Genomic DNA, 22,068 nt, shown 5'->3' with positions numbered 1-22,068 from the left:
AAACCTTTTTTTCCTTTCTCACTTTGGTTATTGATGTTCCACTGCCAAAGAAGTTGCTTCCCCTTTCTGCTTGCTTGGTACACTTTGGTTTCGATATATGACTTTTACACAGATTGGTTCCCAGACCAGCATATACGTTATGTGACGCGGGAAAAAAAGCCCCAAACTTTTTTTTAACATAATGAGCATCTCCGGCATTTTACTATATATACCAGTTTATTCTCGATGCCTTGAGAAAGAGACAAATCTGACGTGAGGATGTTTTGTTGAATCTTGATACTGTAAATAAATGAAGACGCTGCTACCAGAAAAATAATAAGTATGAAAGTTATAGTTTTCTGGAAATTTGAACATCTGTTGGGCCTTGAAAATCGATATCTCTAGTAGATTTTCTTAGCGTCACTCGATCTAACCCACCCATCCTATAGCGTCGTATTGACGCTTAGCATGGGAAAAATCAATATGTGAGTGGCCCCTAACTTTATCAAAAGTGAATTTTGACTTCAAAAGCTTACAACTTGCCTGACAAATCTTAAGTTTCCCTTTCCTCTTGACAATTAAAAAAGAATATACCTTTAATAGTATTCTTAAATTTCGCATGTTACAAAATTTTTTCAAGGAAACGTGTTTTGAGTATATTATTTTGTGATTGCAAGTCTCTGGAAATTTTCCTGTGTATCAAATTTTGCGATTCACTAGCTAAGTTGGACATTTTCAAAAATTGGGAATAAAGAAAGAAAATGACTGATTTAGCTTGAAACATAACGTATTGCTATTGGGTGTTAACATACCCCATATGCGACCGAATTTTATTTTTTGGGGGAGCGCTGAAATAGACCTTTTTTTAAAGAGGCAGCCATGTTGAATAATTATGTACTCCAGCATAAAAACAATGATACAGCCATGCATAATTTTTAAAATATGCATGATACAGTAATTATGCATGGCTGTATCATTGTTTTTATGCTGGAGTACATAATTATTCAATATGGCTGCCTCTTTAAAAAAAGGTCTATACAAAAAGACACCTCTGATTACTAATTTCGGCGCCCCTTTGCTCTTAGATATTACAGTTTTCGCCCTAAAAGAGAGAAAATACCCCAAAGTTCTTTTTTAATCTCTTCAAAAAAAGGTTTATCTAAAAGAAATCTCTTTACTTTTTACTAACTTTCGTCTTCCATCCACGTTTACGAGTCAAAATTTAAATCGAAAAACGTCTACCATTTTGTATGTTTTTGTTTACATTTTAGGCGAAGTCTCGAAGTTCAAATCAAACAAAAGATTACACGATTTTGAGCTACTTCGAGTCTTAATTTTGATCGAACTTCGATCACGTGGTATGATTGTTTTTCATCAAGTTTTGATCACGAGATATGTTTTTGGGTTTCCTTTGGTGGAAAGTAACTCCCGCTCATTGATAACAACAAACACGAAGCTACGTCAAAAGTTCAACAAAACACAAAATTTGAAATGAAGATTCTCTTCCAACTCTTGGAAGGATGGATATAAGAACTTAATGAATTTATACATAGAAAATTATCATGTCTAATACTGACGATCCTGAACTAGAATTAGGTAACATAATTTTTCAACTATTTTATCTGGGGGCCACAGACTCTCAATGTATAAAGTAACTTTTAAGTGCTATATCTCCACAAACATATCCTAAATTTTGCCGTATTTTTATTTTTAGAACTTTATTACCTGGTTGCCAAATTCCTGGAAGATGGGCCGTGCCAAGAAGCAGCCAAGGTAACCCTAACAGAAACCTTCGAACAAACCTCAAAGTCGACCAAATTTTGTCCAAAAGTGACTGAAATCTAAATACAATTTTTCCCCCGATTTTCACTTTCGTTTTCATTTTCAGGTTCTCAGAAGTCATCTCACTAAAAACAAGGTAATTAAGAGTCATTATGACCAAGATTTTTTCGAAATTTTTCAAAATTCAACTTTTTCTTGTCAAGACTTTGCCAATTGCATCACATACAAGATTTTTGTACTTTGAAACTGATTTTTTGACTTTTTTTATCCCATTTTATTGAAAAAGTGTTGATTGCTCTTTTCGCTTTCGTTTTCAGCTCATAATACCAAGAAAAGATTGGAAAGGAGACGAACACGACCGAACTTTTGAAGAATATGTAATTTTTTTCATAACAAATTTTTCGACATTTTTAGGCCTGGGACATTTAAAAAATATCATTTTTGACCTCTTTTCTTAATATTGAAAGAATTGATGTATTTCTGTGTTGGTTATAGGGGTTTTAGGGTGTATGAATTTCCTACTGATCTAAAAATGTATCTTCGAGAGTTTGTCTTTTTTGCCACAATCGAATTTTCTCACCCGCATAAATTATTCGCGGTACTTTTTTGATATTGGAAATCAACCAATCACGGCTGTGTAATTTTAATTTATACAAATTTATATCCCGCGAAGAAAAAATTCAAAATAATAACAAACATGGCTGCTGAGTTTGTTTTGAAATTTGTTTTTTTTGCTTTGGAATTCAGGATAAGTTGAATAACCATGTCCAACAAAACCATCTTCTTTCACTTGCAAGAGAACTCTTGAACCCTGAAGCTCGAACATCATTTTCAAAGAAACTCAACTCTCTTGTATGCAGGGGATCTTTTTCTTTGATAAAGCAAAATGAAAAAGGTAAGGAGTTGTGAATGAATCATTTTGTTATTTTCCTTTGTTATTCTTATTTTGTTAATCTCAGCCAGTCAGAGAATTTATGAAGTATCATATCATGGCTCTAGCAGATGAAACACTTCCCTAAATGGTTAAAGAAAATATCCAAACTTTAAGTGGCTTAAAATGCGAAACTTTGAAAATTTCCTTTTCCGTTGCACAGAGAAGAAAGGCAAACTTAAATTTTTGTCTATAACCTACCGTGTGTGGTCTGTGAGTGGTCCTAAATCTGAAAGCCCTGTCTAATTCTGACGTCCCAAATAACTGTTGAAACTGTTATGAAGAAAATTCTATGTTTACAAACATTCCCTCCCCAAGTTGAACTATACACTATTGCAAAAACTCTCGCAACAAAACATCTAACAAGATGACTATTTTATGTCAGGATGCCAATTAATGTGATCAAAAAAGTGTCAGTTGTAAAAATAATTACCTTTTATTCTGAATCTGTTGTCCGTGTTTAAAATGTTAACAAATGTTATTTGATTTAATGGGTTCAATGTATCAAATCTCTCAGTTTGGTTGACACTTTGGCATCTTCGTTGCATCACGTCAACCTATTTTTATTTTAGTTTGTATCTTTGAAAGACCCCATTAGAATTAGGCAGGGCTGTCAGATTTAGGACCACTTCAGGGTATAAAATTTGGTTCAGTGGTTCAAGGTTTTGAAATCAAAATTTACTTTTGAAAAAGTTCAAAAACATGTTAAAAAGGTAATCAAAGTAAATCAAATTTAAAACCATGTTACTTTTAAACCAATGCATTTCATAAAAATTAACATTATTACAAACTTTTTGGTGGGTCGCGCACCCAGTATCATAAGTTGGTCTAACGCCAACAGCCCTCTTCTAATTTCGACACTCTTCTTTAGAGGTAGGAATAATTGGAAGGTTGGAATTGCTAGTAAAAACTATTTTTGTTTGCTTAGCAAACAGGAGAGGAAAAAATCTTTTGTCTATCAATGATCTTGACCTTCCTATCATTCCTATCTTTAAAGAAGGGTTTTTAAAAATTAGAAGAGGGATGTTGACATTAGACCAACTTACGATAGTATTCAATTTTGCAAGCTGTTTTTTCTTGATATCCTTACTTAATGAAGGAAAATAATCAACTGATTCAAGCTACAGTGTCTAACTTGTATTTATACTGTTTTTTTCCTGGCAGTATGTACAAAATGAGTTATTTTTTTTCTCATCAGATATAAAAAAATGTTTTTCCTTATGGCAAAAAAATATGACAAATATCATATCATTTACTTTAGAGAAAATTTGTAAACCTGCCTCTCACAAGGCTTCTTGTTTCCACTCTGCTCCATTTCTTCCGACATTTTCAAGAAAGACCACATCCATATGTAAGTTTACTATTCTATTTTTTCTTCAGGGATACATAACTATACCTTTTTTTATTAGAACAATTTTATAGATAGATAATAGGGACAGAAAAATGTAAAAAAATCAGGCAACTTAAAGATACTTTGTTAAACCCAAAATTATTTTCATTGAAGAAAAAAAAAGTTAGCATCTTAGATTCATCAAGTTTATGACAACTTTTAAAGTTTAATAGATTTTGCAAAAAGGTAGTCCAGCTTTCTGTGCAATTTTGAGCTCAATTTTTTGTAATAAAATTGCCAAATGGCACAAAAGAAAATACCTTATTGGAACTAATTTTCGCTGTCGAAAAAAAAAATCTGAAAATTGCATTTCGCGGGTTCTAATTTTTGTGGTTTTTTTCATTTTGGAATTTTCATGGGTTTAAGTTTTCGCCGTTTTGCCCTTTTTTGGACAAATTTCTTTCATTTTCCTAGGGATTTTTCAAATTTTTCAATAAAATTGTGCGGTTTTTAAACTCTCAAAATTTTTCGCGGACTGAAATTAATTCCCACGAAAATTAGCAAGTACAGGGGCTTAAGTTTGTAAATATGAATGACTACTTTCACTGCAAAATCTTGGTACCATTTTCAACTTTCCCCCAACTTGCCTTCCTTGAAAGTGAAGAAATAGAAATTTGCGGTGTCATGATGGAGCGTATGACATCACCTGCGTGCGACAAATTATACACTCGTAATTTGCTCGTTATATTGGGCCGATCAGCCGTTTGGCAACGGGTGTTCTCTAATCAGCATTGGCCATTTTGAAAACAAAAAAATTTAAAAGGGCAAACTAGCAGTGAAAATTCATTTGTCATAGTCTCAGTTGCAGAAATGTTGGCTCATTTGTTTTGTTTAATGCTGAATTTATGGACACAAAAATACGACTGTGTGCCCTACTGAAAGGAAGACATTATTTTAAATACTCTTCAGTACTCTTTGTAAATCCATGAAATTATCATACCCTTGTTAGGTACTTCATTGCTTGCAAGAGATGTTTCTGGTACAAACTTCAAGTCATTTATTCCAAAAACAGCAAATATTTACTCCAAATTTTCTATGGTGAGTGAAATATGTATAAAGAATTTAGAAATTGTCTTTTAGCCTTATGGAGTGCCATGACAAACTTTAAATCATTAAAAAATTTGATTTCCATCTAAATTGCCAATTATACCCCAGTAAAAGGCTTGGATTTCCTTGATAGTATGAAAGTATTGGAGAGTCCCAGATTTCAAGGGAAAATCAAGGGAAAGCTATTTAAAAAATAATTATCTTAACAATTTTGCAATAATAATGAGCAACACCCAGATTGCTAGATATAGTGGTGACAATTTTTCCGGTTCATCTCTTTGTTTTCTAGCATAAAAGAATTCTTGGACATCTTGCTTCTGTTTACTGCATTCTGTTTGACCATACTGGTAGTATTATTGTTACCGTAAGTCTGCTATATTACATTTTTGAAAATATCCCCTTAGAGGGGTCAATAGAGGAATTGGAATTGTGTCTCATTCACCATTGCTATGAAAGACATAAAAATAGCTGAATTTATTAATTACAGTCAGCCTGAAATTACAGTTATGTGTTTTATAACATACTGAAAAAGCTTTATGTCATAGTATAAATGATATTTTCCTAGGGTGCAGATGATAATTTACTGAAAGTATGGTCAGCTTATGACGGCAGATTAATGGCAACTTTTCGTGGTCATTCACAACAAATAACAGATATTACAATTGACTCAAGTAATCAATATATTGCCTCTGGCAGCCTTGACAAGGTACATCAAAGTTTGATCAATTTCTTTTATTGATAGCAATCTCTGTTTGTATTTGATTCCTAGTTAGTCTTGGGTGATACTGTAAGTTATTATTGATTTCATGTTGGTTTTCTATGCAAATTTTGTCACCCTATTTTAGGCATATGGAAAATGAGAATTACTGATTGAGAACAAATTTAAAAATGATTTTCTGAGTTTTTTCCTCTTGCTGCTATGAAATCTAGTCTCGGCCAGTAATGTTGCATTTTCAATCTCTGAGAAATGTTGGCAAAATTGCAAGATGGTAGTGGACAAAGACCAACTTTCAGTAGCGTTAATATTTTCTTCTTGATGATAGTAATGATGGTTTCTCCAATAGACCATCAGAGTTTGGAATTTACACAATACCTATCCAATTGCTGTCTTGCAAGGTCATTCTGGGATGGTCACCTCCCTGCAGGTAACTTTTTACTACTTGTTTTTTTATTGTTTTTTACAGCATTCATCTCATCAAATCTATAAAGATTTTGAAATGTCATTTGATGTCATTTTCTTTTTATTTTCAGTTTTGCCCTTGTGCTGATCCCAAAGTAAGGTGAGATTTTCATGGTCTTTGTTTTCATGAAAAGTTATTTTCCGGAGAGAAAACAAAATGATCCTAAAGAAACTACAATTTAAATTGTAACACAGAAAAAATATATATTTCAGGTATCTCATATCAACTGGAGGAGATTCAAATGTTTGCTTTTGGCCATGGTATCCAGAGACTGGCGAATTCAGGTACTTCAAAGAATTCAACAAGTTCCCTCTTTTCTAAATGCTTGACTGTAATAAACAATTATTCTCTATAGCTATAAATGATGTAAAATATCCTGCTTCTTCGTTATAGTTTAACTCCAGTCAAGTTTAATGAAAAGACAAGAGCTGGTGTGCAAATGCTCTGTTCATCATTCAGTCCAGGAGGAAGTTTTCTTGTTGCAGGAAGCACAGACAATTATATCAGAGTTTATCAGTTATACCCAAATGAACCTGAAAAGATTGCCGAGCTGCCAAATCACCTTGTACGTACTATTTAATTCATGAAAACTATGTACATACGTTGCATTCTGTCAATTTGGTAAAGACAACAAATTTCCCTAAGAATAAGTTTTCAATTTGGAAGTTTAATATTAATATTAGTATTTTACAAAACTGTTGGTATCCACCAGAACCCCAGAACAAGATTTATCTAATTCATTGCAAATTGAGCTGAAAGTGATACAATATCATACGTGATACTGTCATCAATAAAATCAGCATCAGTATTTATTGGGTAGAAAAACAACTTTTTGATATATTTTCCTCTATTTTAGGACCATGTTGATAGTATTCTTTACAACAATTTTGGAAACAGGTAAATGGTTCATTATTAACAAAAAATAGAATGTAACGTTATTTCGAAAGAAAAGTTTTAGTTGAACTCTGTCTCAACACAACAACTAACACAGAAATAGCAAACAAACATTTATTTTTGAGCTACCTTGGAGTTACTTTAATTTAACCGATGTTTGTCCGTTCGTCTGTTACCAGTTTTTCTCTGGATTGGCTCATTATTTTATTCTGATTTTTTGCACAATGATGCGTATTAGCAATGCCCAAAACATGGCCGAGTCCGATTTTTGAGAACAATTTTTCCCTACCCCCTTTTCCTCTCCCCATCAACAATCAATGATAAAATTTAGTGTGTTATGCATTTTCTTTAAAGGCTATATTTTCTGAACTGATTGTTTTCATTTTTCTCCTTATTGTTATCTAACTTTTATCATCTAGCTTGTTTGATTTAAGGTTTCTCAGTGGTTCACGAGATGGCATTGCACTGATTTGGTCTTACCAAAATGGAGAATGGCAATCCAAACAATTAGATTCTTCAAATCCTTTTAAAGGAGACTCACTAGAAGCAAATATTGTCGACCCAAAAAACAAACTCAAAGTAACCATGGTATGTGTGATATTATATTCATCTACGCTATTGAAGATTTTATTTCTTTTTCCAAAATGAAGAAATCTAAGGATATTGTCTGGGATCCAAAAAAATATCAGCAATCTGATTGGTTAAAAAGAGTAAAATATATATTATATTTACATGTAATAAATATAAATCAACAAAAAGATGTTGTTGCATTGTAGCGGTAGCAGCAATCGAACGTCACTTTGCTACAAAAGTGCCCTGCGCTTTTTTTGCATATTTTCCTTGTCTAAAGGCTTGGAAAATATTATAGGGAACTCGTAAAATATTTCTTGTATTGTACTCGCAACTGTCTGATATCTATTTATTAATATTACTTATTATGAGGCAGAAATATTGCATTGGGCTTATTTAAATACTTCATTACTAATCTTTCTATTATTTTAGATAAGCTGGTCAACCAATGACAAGTACGTTATTACCGCTGCAACAGACTTTCATATCAGGCTTTGGGATTCCTACAAAGCTGAATTGGTTCGTGTTTTGAAAGGTCATACAGATGAAGTCTATATCTTAGAAACTCACCCAATTGAACAAAACCTGTTGTTGAGTGCAGGTAAAGTCTTGCAGTTTGAAAAATTTTAACGGTTTATCAATTGTCTGGACAAAGACTCTCACAACGAGAATGACGCCCCTCAAACAACATAACATCTATTTATCTATTGTGTTCTTCGACAATTTAAATACAGTCTTTCTCAAACTGCTGTTTTCAGTCATAATTTTTTTGTAAACTCTTCATTGTCATTTTCATTACATTGTCATTTATTTTTTTACTCCAAGGTCACGATGGAAATTTGATCCTATGGGATATTGAATCTGGCAGTCAAGTGAAGCGTTTCTTTAACATGCTTGAAGGACAAGGCCACGGTGCCATATTTGATTGTAAATTCTCACCAACTGGTCAACAGTTCAGTGCAACCGACAGCCATGGCCATTTATTGATATTTGGATTGAGAAGTAATGAAATGTTTGAAAGAGTCCCTACAGAACAATTTTTCCACACTGATTATCGACCAATCATAAGAGATGCCAGTAATTATGTTTTGGATGATCAAACACAAACTGCACCTCATTTGATGCAACCGCCTTATCTAGTGGATATCGATGGTAACCCTTATACGTCCGAACATCAAATGCTTATACCTGGCAGGACAATATCTAATTTACCTCAGAGGAGAGCAGAACAAGCAACTCAAAATTTGCCACCATTATTAGCCGAAATTGCAGCTGCAGAAGGTAAGTTGGCTTTTTGTTTTGAATTTCTAACAATTTGAAAATTTGATCTTGATTGAAGAATTCAGTGTAAACAAAGTGTTATAAAAAAGCACTTCTTAATTTGTTCTTTCAATTATGATGATTCTGATTGTGTCATATTTTACTTACTTTTCCAAATTTCAGCCCAAATGTTCTCATCATAAACTGGGTTGAACATAAATATGCTAACTGTCTGTGAATAAGCAAATAAATATCTATGCTATAAACTTCTATTTTTTCAGCTGCAAACAGAGCTCCCAGTACTAATCAGAGAAGTGCTGCAGAAAATGCTCTTTTGAGTCCTGGTGGTGTTGGTTTGCGAGAGAGCGGAAACATTGAAGGGGTTCGTCAAGAAAACAATCAATATATCTCTGGTGATATCACTGATGCAGATGCCGAAGCATGGCGAAACAGAACAATCATACCCAAAAATAATCTTTATAACCAGAGGTGAGCCGTGTATGTTTGTTGCTTGCTATGGTGATTTGATGTTTTATGATGAACTAAATGAATGACAGTATTGCAAATTTTCCGTCTGTAGACGGAGATCTGTCTAGTTGAAAGGCAAATACGTCATTTCCGTCTGGTAAATGAAAGGGTTTTTGGTTAAATGACCGATTAATCTCTAGGCTTCCGTCGATATTCACAAAACCAAGTTGTAAGTTTTAATATTTCTCGAAACATAGCCTAGAATAAACCTTTCCGATATGCAATTAATTTTTAAACATACTTTGTTGTTTTTAAGCGAGAAAGACCAGAAACTTCTTCAACACAGTATTGATGAGATTTCAAACTACAACAAAGAAAAACGAAAACGTGATCGCGAGGTATGTAAGAACAGCATTCCGCCTTGCTAAAAACTGTTTGAGTCATAGAAAAGTAAAACAACTGCAGATAATTCTACTCGTGATTTTCACTTTCAATCGTGTATTCATCAGTTACTTCTTTTAGTTTTTCTCTATATCTATTCCTTTTTGAATACGTTTTAAAGCCCTCTGAGAGCCAAGATGAATCACACCCTGGACGCAGAGCAACAACAACTAGAGGGCGGGGACGTAGTGGAAGAGGCAGACGTGGGCGGGGATCTATCAGGAGTGCTACCTCTCGAGAACAGGTGGTTTACGTTCGACCTTCTGCATTGAGACATCTGAATTACCTTACTCCGGTCAATATATCGGATAGTGAGCCCGACGACTGGCAGGGAGAAAGCAGGTATGCTTTGCTAGTTTTTTTGCATGCCTCATTGTTCAATTACTGCAGGTTTCTTTATTTTTATTTGTACGGATGCATACCATCAACCCTTCAAGCATTGTTGAACTGTGGAGATACCAATGCTTTCGTGAGTTTTTTATGATATGCCAATAATTTTTAAAACCGACCTGAACGTGATCTGTACAATTCTAATTTTTCTTAACACTAAAAATGCTATATAGCTTATGCTGTGTATTTTATAATCTACAAGTTATGAGTCATGACGATGTTTTTTTTTAGTGATACGACAACTGATGATGGTGATTCTGATTACGTGGAAGAATCAAGACGCGCTCGAACACAACGACAACGTGATACGTCTGCTGGTGCATCTTCTCAACAAAATACTCGGTCTGAAAGAGCAGAAAGAAGGTAATACAATTTTCTGTTACACCTGTCTTTGCTTCCAGTTCCAGCAACTATGCCAATGCCTCAATAGTGTCCACATTCACCAATTAATTTAAATCTTCAATCTGGTATGAAGGTTCTTCTGTCTCAGACGGATTTTCGTCTCAGTGGACTACAAAAAGAAGCTTTTGCTGGCTTTTGCGTCTCGAAATTCCGCAAAATTCTTGTAAAATTCTGCAAAGATTCTGGGATAATTCTAAGTTCCGTCTGACAAGAAAAATTTTGATTTGATTAAATGTGAAATTTAAACATTGCTTCATAAATCAATATTTAGGAAGAACCGAGCACAGCGGATGTCAGAATTAGTAGAAGGCGAACGATCTGACGTTGAAGAAGTTGACGTCATCGGAAGTGACGATGATTCTGAGAGATCGGAAGGAGAGAAAAGCAGCTCATCCGATGAAGAGGTACGTTCAACAGCCCGTCTCAAATTTCATAAATTTAGGATACTTTAAGTTTTTACTCTTTACAGCACACCCCTGTATCAAACCCCGGTAAGACTTTCCCGCAATAGGATGAAATTTCTATCAAAATTCCAATGGGGAATTCTATTGCTCCCAGCTCAAAGAGCCCAATGGGGACGGCTTGGAGTGCAATTTTCTTTTATTGAATTTTAAATGGGATGTAATCAAATTCAATTGGGGCTGAAATTGTAGGGTATTTCCCCCCCACCGGAGCTGTGACACGGAGTGTATATATTCATAACATAACAGGCACACAATACAGGGTACTTCTGTTTCTGATTAGAAGTTGTTATTTTTCATCTGTTTTGATTTTTGAAGTATTGATTTTATAGTCTGGTATAATGATAAATTTCAACGTCCATTCACTTTGAGCAGGTCAATGTTGAAGACCACGACGGGGAAGAAGATGAAGGGAAACGGAAGACAACTCAACGAGCAAGGAGGTCAACACGTACCAAAAGACGAAGAAAAGTCCATTTCCCTGACACTGATGATGATGACGATGATTATGAAGAGGAAGCGAGTGAAGAAGCAAGCGAAGAGGAGAATGAAATGAAACAAGAAGGAGTGGAAGATGGTGAGGGTATTGTGATTTTTTAGCTCTACTTTTTCAGAAATACTCACTAAAACTCAATTAATTTCATTCCTAATAAGGTTTGCTTGTATATCGTACACCGACTTATTTGAATTCCCAATGGACTCCGTGGTGTACAAACGAATTCCTTCTTTTATCGAACTATACCAACCTGGAATAAATTGCCAAAAGATGTCGCTGAAGCAAAGACAGTCAAAGTCTTCAAAGAAAGACTCAAAACTGCATGGAGTAAACACCCGAAAAGATTCAACACAAGACAATTGTAAAATACGTATAATCACAATCAGTTCCAGAGGCCCTCGAACACCTAGAACTTTGTTACATACATACATACATACATACATAAATCATCCACTTGAAAGTGATGACATGACCATGTCTTTCCATCTGACCCTGTTGTGCGCCAAACGAACCATCTCGCCTTTGTCAAGTCCAGTGTCTTGTTCTAAGACTTTGAGTAGTGTCTTGTGTGGACGACCTCTCTTCTTTGTTATGAATGTTGGCTGCCAAAGGAGAAGTTTAGATGCCGGCTCATTTCCTCTGATGACGTGACCTGCTAACTGCAATCTTCTTTTCTGGATAAGACTGCTCAATCGGTGCAGCTTGCCGTACAACAATTTGTTAGTAATGTGGACATTAGACTGGATGTTTTTGACTTTTCTCAGCATTCTCGTATACGCTCCGTCTAGTTTCTTTGTCAGAGTAGACGTTAGTGACCATGATTCACAGGAGTATAGGAGGATGGACTCGACAGTTGACTTGAAGAGTTGCACTTTTATACTGAGTGAAGCTTCTGATTTCCAGATTTTCTCAAGTGAATTAAGTGCCGACCAAGCTTGGGCAAGTCTTATCTCTATGTCATGGTTAGAGTTTGTGTAAGCTCCGAGGTATTTGAAATCGTCAACCTTTTCCAGGGCGATACCATTAACAGATTGGATGCCATCGTTTGTTGTAGGGTTGATGTGCATATATTTGGTTTTCTTGGCGTTGAGAAAGAGACCGATGGATTGAGTTGATATCTCTAGCTTGTGTAGGAGGTTTTCAGCTTCGACTACTGTTTCATTTAGAAGAGATATATCGTCTGCAAAGTCAAGATCTGCTAATTTCTCGGTATGATGTCGTCTACTTCTGCGTTTTTCAATAGTGAATCCATCTTCAGAAGTAATGGCTGTCCTCAGAGCATAATCGAGCACAATAATAAAAAGGTAAGGTGCTAATGGATCACCTTGAAGCACACCAGTTACGACAGCAAAGAATTCGGTTTCTCCTTCAGATGTCATTACATTGGCTCTGTTGTTGGTATACATAATCTGGATTGCGTTAACAAGCTTATCTGGAATGCCGTAGGCTAGGAGGATTTTGAACATTGACTCTCTGTTAACACTATCAAACGCCTTTTTAAAGTCGATGAATGTTAATACAGCTTCAACTTTATGGTTGTTGACTTCTTCTACAAGGCGCCGAAGGGCAAGAACTTGTGATGATGTCGATCGGGACGGACGAAAACCATTTTGATTGAAACGAAGCTTTTGATCAATCTCAGGGCGAATTCTGTTTAATATTAGTCTGTTGTAGAGTTTGGCAGCAACTTGAGTTAGACTAATACCGCGATAGTTGTCAACTTTGGTTAAATCACCCTTTTTGGGCACAGGTACAATACAGGATAGGCCCCATTCATCTGGGCGCTCACCGTTTAGGGTTGCATTGCAGAAGTGTAGAAGAACAGTACTGAGAGAATCAAGTTTCCAGAATTCCAGAGGTAAACCATCAAGTCCAGCAGCTTTTCCGTTTTTCATCTGTTTAAGTGCCTTGTTGACTTCCTCAAGAGTAAAATCATCAATATTGATTTCCTCGTTCAATTGGAACACTGGATCAATTTCATTGGCCTCACCATTTATGTTTTTAGGAATATTGTTTAGAAGGGTTTCAAAATGATCTTTCCACGACTTTTTTGGGTCGTCACTTTTGATAGAGATAGATGCTGCTTTTTTCTTCCCGCTTAACTCCTTGACAAGTTTCCAAGCATTTCTTAGACCATCAGTAGATTCTGATTTGTTTGCCTGGTTGAGTATATAAGTTATCCTTCTTTCTTCTTCTCTGACATAGACGTTTTTCAGATTGGTCTGGTTCCTCTGAAGGTCGGTAGTTTTGGACTGTAAGACCTGTGTGCGTGCGTTTGTTATTGATATGGGTTCACTGTCCTTGGTCTTTTTCTTGACTGGTAGGTGTTTCATACAAGCAGCCATACCAATTTCTGAGAAGTGATTATAACCTTTTGTGGTACATTCAGTCCATTTGGTTTGAATTTCATTTTCAACAGCTGTGGCAATGGCGGGGTTTTCTAGTATATTCCAGTTGAGTCTATTTAAAGGTTTCTTCTTGGTAGAGCGAAGGCTCAATTTGCATTTGCTAACGACGATGCGATGATCTGATCCAACGGGATCGGATGATGAGTGGGCTTGGCAGTCGTGGATGCTATTTCTCCAGCGCTTTCGGCATAGAATATAGTCAATTTGTGATAACTGGTTGGAAGGTGATTTCCATGTCCAGAGGCTAGTTTTCCCTTTTTGAAAGCAAGTATTAGACGCGAGAAGATTGCATTCGTTCATGAAGTCCTGTAGATACGAACCGTTCCTGTTGTTTTCTGAATGGTACGAAAAAGCTCCTTTGAGATGGGCATTGAAATCACCACAAACAGATACGAAAGAGTGACGAGGAATAGATATTAGATGGTTCGTGAGGGGTTCAAAGAACTGTTCGACTTCAAGATCAGAGTGGCCAGAATGAGGCGAATAGCAGGAGATGATTGTTGTTTTTGGGTTGCCTTTAAATGTGATAGACACAATGCGATCCGAAATCTTGTCGATTGATTGTATTAGAACTTTGTTACATTATAGTAATGGGAGGACACTGCATTTATACTTAGAATTATCATTAATTTTGACCGATTTCTTTTTCAAAATGCTAGAGCTGTAGTTCTTTCAAAAATCACAGAACTACAAAGGGATCTCTAGTACTGGAACCCCTATTACTCGAATGTCACCTTAATTTGAACAACTTTTCTCGTCCCTTCACTTAACAATGCCTAAAATGTCAGTTTCCATAAACAAATTTCAACTCCACGTGCGTGTTCACTTCAATTAAAGCGAGTTTATCTGAACATGATTTGTTTTTTTCTTTTCAGAAAATGAAGAAGGGCGTGGCAAACGTCCACAAAGAAGAACGCAACGAAAGCGACGATCTCAAGAACCAGCTGTTTCAAGGAAGACAACAAAGCGTAAACAACAAAATAAAAATCAACCCAAGAAAAAAGAGAACAGAGAGGTTTGAAATTCAAATTTTCCCGTTTTTATTCAAATGTTCAAGTTTAGCCTTTTAGAGCTCAGTAGCGTAGCCAAAAGGGGAGGGGGTGAGGTGGCGCAAAATTTGTGTAGGAGAGCAGATTTTCTCTCCTACACAAATTTTGCGCCCCTCTTGGCTACGCTTCTGGAGCTGAGATCGTCGATTTCGAAACTCATTGGTTGATTGTCCTGACAGTTTCATTTGTATTTTTTGCGTCTCTTTACTTTAGCTCCTCAAGTCAAAGAAACCGCTCCCTTCAATCGATAAACTCGAGGAATACCTTAGTGTATATGCACCACCTGAATGGCTTTCCAACAAAGATTGCAAGAAGTTTCCTTATTTCCCTCAAATTGGTGACGAGGTAATGAAGAAATAATCATTATTTGTCGCTCTCAAGGAGTCTAGCTTTGTTTTGCTCACTAGACCTTGTATTCAATACACAGGTTGCAAAATTAAAGTCTGAAGACAAATCATGCTTTTACATCACATTTATTTCTGATTGGTTCAAATTTATTGACACTAGTAAAGTTATCAGCTGTAACTTAAGCAAGTAACATGGGTTATAATTTTGCAACCCATGTATTCTGGCCGTCAACAACGCGATCCGAATATTTTGAGTTTCGAAGGTAAATTAGAAAACAACATGACTCCAAAACTGTACACACTGTACAAATTTTTGAGCAGTTAGACTATCTAGTGCTTTAAAGGAACATGATATATGTGTTTCACCACCCTTTCCTGCTTTCTCTTTTCATCGAGACGCCAACTCTCTATTTTTATTTTCATTTATCTTTAGGTATATTATTTGAAACAAGGACACCACCTTTACGTCAAGAAAGTGGTCGAACACAACGAATATGATATTCAAGAAAATCGACAAGCCTACCGAAGATACGATCTCTCCGTAAGCCAACAGCTAACTTTCTAAACAGTTTTACATTCTAAATGGCACAAATTAAATCGTATCTTTTGAGGTGTTCCTGATTACTTACAATTATCAAATGTAGCGTAAACCTGTGGCTTTAAAGACTCTCCTACATACTTCTATGCTCCTACTTTCCTTTGAAACTTCATAAAAAAGATTTCCAAAGATTTTGAGATCTTTTCTTTCAAATCTCTTTCAAATTGTCCCTTAACACGTTTCTTGTTTTTTTTTCTCCAGCCGGCTGAACTGTGCAAATTAATTGGAATTCAATACGATGTGGGACCCCCAAAAATGTGTTCCTTAAAACTAGGTAGGGTGTGAAAAGAATATAATCTTTCAACGTCTTTTTTTCTGAAAAGCTTCTTCTTCACTTTTTACCTGGTTGTACTTGATTAAGCAACACTGTAATAGAACCATAAAAAGCTAATTGAATAATTTTATAATTAAATACTAATCAGTGGCTCATTATTCAATTTACAGAATTGATTGGTAAAAGGAAATCAACTGGCAACCGGCGAACGATAACAGTTCGTTTCCATGATATGCCCAATGTGGATGATTTTCTGGTTCTGAAACACATCTTTGAGGACTCGCTGAGTCAAGGGTGGTCTGTCGGTAAGAAAGTCATTCTCCATAACATCTAACTCGGGGCTGCTTAGCATTCTTCCTTGGAATCTTTTAGAAATATGATATACTCTTGTATACACGAAGCACTTCTAAAGACAGAAAAACTTTAGTGATACCTTGTCGTTTGAAGATTCGTCGACGAAAAAATCACCTGTTGACAAAATTATTTACCGATGATTTTTTCTCTTCTTCATTATTCCCTTAAAATGCTTTCAGAGTGCAAATAATTCACTTAATTTCTGCTAACCATTCTTATCCACATAAACAGGTGATCGATTCCGTTGTATGATCGACGCCACTTGGTATTTTGGAACCATCATCGAAGTCAGTCCCCTCAATGAAGAGTTCATTACAAGCTCATTCATGAGTCTCGTTGTCAGGTACGTATGTGTAAAAAAAATCTCGATATGTACTATTTTGTACTACCATGACTTAAATCACATATCGAATAATAAAAAAAGGAAAATCAACTCCGTTTTTACGATATTTCGTTATTTTTCAAGAACTATAAGTCTTCAATCATTATTATATATTTGAAGTTTAAGTTTCATCCTCTTTATAGGTGGGATAATGATGACGAGGACCGCGTCAGTCCTTGGGATCTGGAACCGATTCCTGATGACACGGGTACGTATTTTCTTTGACTTCACTTTTTCATGAGTTACCCACTCTGAGGGTAACTTTCCGTGACTTAAGCTGCAGTTTTTACAAGCTCTTGTTTAATTTGGTTGGTCGTTAATAATACAAGAATGACCGGTTAGTGAGGGCTGTACGAGCTTGCGAGGTTGTTGCGTTGACCGAGGGCAATATTTTCAGTACAGCCCGAAAAAAACCGGTCATTATTGTATTTGTTAACCGTTTCCTTCAACTTTGATTGATTTTTAGCGCTTTATCCAGGAAAAATAGCGAAATAAAGCAGAAAAAACAAGCGAAAAGAGATAGAAAATTGCTATAATTTCTGACGTCAGAAATAAAAAATGAGAGAAATGATGTCAACGCATTGTTCATTTTCCTTTGAAAAAGTGACGTCACAATGAATTTTCCTAACGACGGGCAACTCTGGACAATGTAGGCCCGTCGCCATGCGAAAAGAACCAATTGCATTGCGCAAAAAGCCATGTAGCCCGCTTCGAAAAAGTAACCGGTTAACAACATGTAGTAAAAACAATTTTGTTACTTTTTCTAAAGAATGCCTCATCTCTATTACTTCAAATGACCAATTAGTGAAGTATCTTATAAAAACTCCAGCTCATCTCAACCTTCCTCTATAGACTGTAGATTGAGTATATCAAATACTTTCTCTTTTATTTTCACATTGCAGTTGAGGAGGAGGCACCGATAACATCCGAAGATAAGAAATTGTTTGAATATATCCCTTCAAGTGAAGACTGGCACTACGAATCTCCTGAACACCTTCGTCCACGAGCGCTTGAAGGTAAACTGCAAAAAAAATGGTGAAGCCTATGTAGTATACACAATATACATCTCCAGGCTTTTAGTTTTACGCTCAAAACAAAGGAAGATATGACGAAGCCTAGGTGAAACCCTCCTAAAATGTTTTTTGTTAGATTGAAATTAGCGAACATGCTTTGTGCAATATCTTTATTTCTTTTAGTGGACATGAAGGAACAAAAAGCAAGTTTGTGTTTTTTTCCCTAAACTTGATTTAGATGTAGAAGCAATGACTTTACCTTCACTAAATTTTTGTATAACTCCTATATAACTCTTTACAGGATTGAAAGTGTTTTCAGCGTTAAAGATCGCCGCTCCCTTCGCTTATCCGGTGGATGTGCACACGTATCCAACTTATTGGAGCACCATCGCTTTCCCGACTGACCTTCAAACCATCACTGAACGTATAAGCAACAATTTCTACAGGTGTGTGATTTTCCTCATAAACCTCCTTTCGATTCAAATTTTATTTTTTAATGCCCAGATTACATCACAGTTTTAGCTATTTTGGTATCAGTGATTTCAAACGACAAATTGGTCTTGTGATGTGTAAAACCCTTTCATGGGCACCATTGTTAATCGTTGTTTTTATTATTAGCGAGAGTTTTGCTTGAATCTTTTTGATGCGTATAATCATTTCGAAAAATCTGAAGAGCTTCATTTCAATTTTAGGCGCATAGAATCTTTGCTATGGGAGGTGCGTCAATTGAAGAACAACGCCGAAAAGTTCAATGAGACGGGTAGTGGAATCATCCAAGATGCAACACTCATCGTCAAAATATTATCGACCTTCCTCAAGTAAGGCTTGCTGGCTTTTAATGTAACAAAGGTTAATTGTTTTTACTAGGAACATTTATGAACAGGGTTGACCTTCAGACAAGAAAGGACCAAGAGATACAATAAGAGTAACATGCCGTCTTTTGACCCCCCCCCCCATTTGCAATGACCACTAAATTGCTAGAGATGTTAATTTTCATTTCATGTTTTGTAAACCTTCAAAACAAATTCCTTTTTTCAGGGACTCAGAATGTACCGACATCATCCAACTTTACAATGATACTATTACTGAAAATAAGGTCAGAAACTGTTTCTTTTCCTTTTATCACCTTCAAGAAATGACTATTAATGAGCTTAAAGCTTCACTTTAAACTTTAAACTTTTTTAGATTCTCATTGATCAAGTTTGTATTGGAGAGACTGAATTTCCCCTGCTTTTGTCACGTGAGAGGAATTGGATAGCATTGCTCTGACAAGGTGTGCGATGATTCTGTTGTATAGAGGGCATAGGGTTAACGGATGTTCAAACAACTTCACTTAGGAGGAAAGTTTTCCGGCTTATTGATTTTCTTTTCTTCTCAGAAACGTGATCGGTTCAAAAGTATGGAATCTGAAGAAGGGGGCGATTTCAGTGGAGAAGATGAAGAAGATGAAGATGACGTCATTGTCAAAGAAGAAGAGGTGGAAGAAGGAGGATCGAGCGCCCAAGGCTCTTCCAATGCTCAGGTATCTCTTTTAAAATGGCTGCACGGTATTACCCCTACCCCCTTTACACGAAATTCTCGTTGAAACTTGTAAGGCTGGGAAAAGAGCTTTGTAATGAATTGATAACCTCATATAAATGTTTCTTTTTAGAACTGGACCAGTGAAGCACGTTCTCTTTTGGATTTCATAAGTTCGAAAGACGATGCCAAACCTTTTCTATTGCCAGTCGATACTGAACAATTTCCTGTAAGTTCATCGACTTCTACATCTCAACCACTGATTGTGTGTTCTATGGTTTGAACCAATCCTTTTACATTTCATTCTTTGCTAGCAACAAAGATCATAGACCAAAGACCAATAAATATTTTTCCAATATATAGGTTTGCTATCAACTAAAAATAATTTGTTTAAATCCTTTAAGATTTTTTTGGAATAAATTTTAGTATAACAGGTCACCTGCCTATTTCCTTATTTAGGCCCTGATTTAACCTTTCTTTCACTGCAGGATTATACCGAATGTGTCGCGGAACCGATCGATATCTCGACTATAAGACATCGCTTGGAACAACATCAGTATGGAGATGCAGAAGCTTATATTAGAGATTTCCAATTGATGTTTCGAAACTCTAAAACTTATAATACGGACCGACGGTCGCCTGTAAGTACTTTAGCCTAAATTCATGAAAAAGATTAAAAAAATATATTTAAACTCGGCAAAAGTACAGAAGGCTGATTGGCCATTGATTTCACACAATTTCAGTCCCAGCCTATACACCTAGAATTTATACCAGACGTATGTTTGAAAGTAAGAAATGTACTAAATGTACTGTATGTAACTGTCCCGTAAGCAAATTAAGACATAGCGAGTACCTCATTAAAAACCGGGATTTTTCATCTCGTTTCTTTATTGCGTAAAAAACGCGGGTGACGTCTAGTATATGCTAATTAAGACATTTCTTTCTTTTATTCTCTACGTTCTACTTTTCAGATATATAAAATGACGTTACGCTTGTCTGCGCTCTTTGATTCACGATGTGAAGCCATTCGGAAGGCGTACTCGATAACCGTCGTTAACAATACCGAGCACATGACGCGGAATCGGAGTCGAAGGATTTTACGAGCATTTAACGATGACCCCGGACCACCCGATGATAGGCCCGGACCTTCAAACACACGGACTTCTCCCACCAGTCAACCAACTTCGCCCCGTAAACAGGATATATCTAAGGTGACCTTAGCAGACTATATAATAAAAAAGCCAGAGGCGACGCGTTCACGGCGGAAAACGGCCGTTGAGGAAGAGCCTGAGCAAGGACCTTCATCCTCCAAAAGAACGCGGAAAAGTGTCGTGCAAAAGGAAGCAGAGAGCGAAGAGTATTCTGAAGAAGAGATTTCTGAAAATGGAAATTCTGACGAAGAATTAGACGATAAAGAAAATATACAGTATATAGAAAATGGACATGATACCTCACCTGAGGTCGAGCACCCTTCTCCACGGAAATCTTCTCGGCGTTCCGTTCGTCAGCCTGTCAAACGAGTGCGTTATGGGTTCGAATCAGACGAGGAGCAGGAGGGTGAAAGTTCGAATAGACATCAACCGAAAAAAATGCGAAAAGCTTTGAATTATTCTATGGATAAGAAAAAAGTTGCGAACAATCATAACACGAAAACACCAGCTGGTAGCAAAGGGAAGAAAATTGCTAGGAAAGCTTCTACTGCCGCAACAGCAGATAATAAAAGGTCATCTGCTCGGTCCAGATCTTCAGTGAATTATTGCGAGACCTTTGAAGAAAGTTCGGAAGACGAATCAGAGATCACAAGTCAAGAAGAAACAAAATACGGAGAATACACGTGTCATATTAAGAAAGAAGAACATACTGAAACGTCTACGAATGGGATTGAAAGTAGCACGGAAGAAGAAATTGAAGTAACGGACACATCTGAAAATTCGGACAGTGAAGAATCGGACACAGATAACATAGCAACCGAAATCGCTGTCTCTTCGGGCGTCAGTTCTCGCGGGCGTGTACGAAAAGCAGCTAACAGGTTCCTTCCTTATGATTAGATTTTCCCTCTAGTTCTTTCCCGGGGGGGGGGGCACTGGGTTTGCGGACTGACGGTATGTGCGGGCCAAAAATTGGCTTTTAAAATTGCACCCTTACAGTGCAGCAAAAATCAGTGAAAATCATACCCTTAGAGTGCATTTTCCCCCAAATTTTCGATCCCTTTCGTGCAAAAAATGGTCAAAATTCTAGCATTTTTGGTCAAAATATCTAGATTTTTCAAGAATTTTCTGAAATTTCTACCCTTACAGTGCATCTCTAGTTTTTCCGACCCTAACAGTGCATTTTAAACATATTGGAAAAGGTACCCTTAGGACCCGCACATACCTGTCGGTCCTTTTGCCCAGCTGCCCCCCCCCCCCCGGGAGTTCTTTCTACTAATATTTT

The 22,068-nt window shown here is 36.3% G+C and overlaps 1 protein-coding gene across 2 annotated transcripts; it reads left to right on the top strand.

Moving 5' to 3' along the window:
- Positions 1-1,416: 1,416 nt before the first annotated feature.
- LOC136801293 (PH-interacting protein-like) lies at positions 1,417-21,698 on the top strand. Of its 2 annotated transcripts, none has more exons than XM_067057927.1 (38): positions 1,417-1,575; positions 1,694-1,752; positions 1,868-1,897; positions 2,079-2,138; positions 2,509-2,656; positions 3,954-4,043; positions 5,032-5,120; positions 5,419-5,493; positions 5,695-5,835; positions 6,194-6,274; positions 6,381-6,409; positions 6,523-6,594; positions 6,704-6,875; positions 7,167-7,207; positions 7,639-7,792; positions 8,207-8,375; positions 8,600-9,055; positions 9,316-9,523; positions 9,819-9,900; positions 10,065-10,285; positions 10,565-10,696; positions 11,007-11,139; positions 11,572-11,773; positions 14,976-15,115; positions 15,363-15,494; positions 15,930-16,037; positions 16,296-16,368; positions 16,539-16,673; positions 16,954-17,065; positions 17,248-17,312; positions 18,007-18,120; positions 18,419-18,563; positions 18,810-18,935; positions 19,156-19,213; positions 19,496-19,639; positions 19,769-19,864; positions 20,124-20,276; positions 20,607-21,698. In XM_067057927.1, exons 1-38 carry the CDS (start codon positions 1,542-1,544, stop codon positions 21,681-21,683), a joined length of 5,556 nt encoding a protein of 1,851 aa, XP_066914028.1. In that variant the 5' UTR covers positions 1,417-1,541; the 3' UTR covers positions 21,684-21,698. The 2 variants fall into 2 exon arrangements, with proteins under 2 accessions (XP_066914028.1, XP_066914027.1); XM_067057926.1 differs by having other exon boundaries at positions 11,572-11,779.
- The last annotated feature ends 370 nt before the right edge of the window (positions 21,699-22,068 follow it).

This window comes from Clytia hemisphaerica, unplaced genomic scaffold (genome assembly GCF_902728285.1).
Source record: "Clytia hemisphaerica strain Z4C2 unplaced genomic scaffold, Clytia hemisphaerica genome assembly, whole genome shotgun sequence".
NCBI classification, from domain to species: Eukaryota; Metazoa; Cnidaria; class Hydrozoa; order Leptothecata; family Clytiidae; genus Clytia; species Clytia hemisphaerica.
This window is presented reverse-complemented; position numbering and strand designations above follow the sequence as displayed.

What these genes read in the sequence shown, in the direction of transcription:
- LOC136801293 (XM_067057926.1), top strand. Translation starts at nt 1,542, where the DNA reads ATGTCTAATACTGACGATCCTGAACTAGAATTAG. An exon ending in GTCATCTCACTAAAAACAAG is followed by an intron (nt 1,898 to 2,078) that starts GTAATTAAGAGT and finishes TTTCGTTTTCAG; the next exon opens with CTCATAATACCAAGAAAAGA. An exon ending in GCAGCTCATCCGATGAAGAG is followed by an intron (nt 11,140 to 11,571) that starts GTACGTTCAACA and finishes CACTTTGAGCAG; the next exon opens with GTCAATGTTGAAGACCACGA.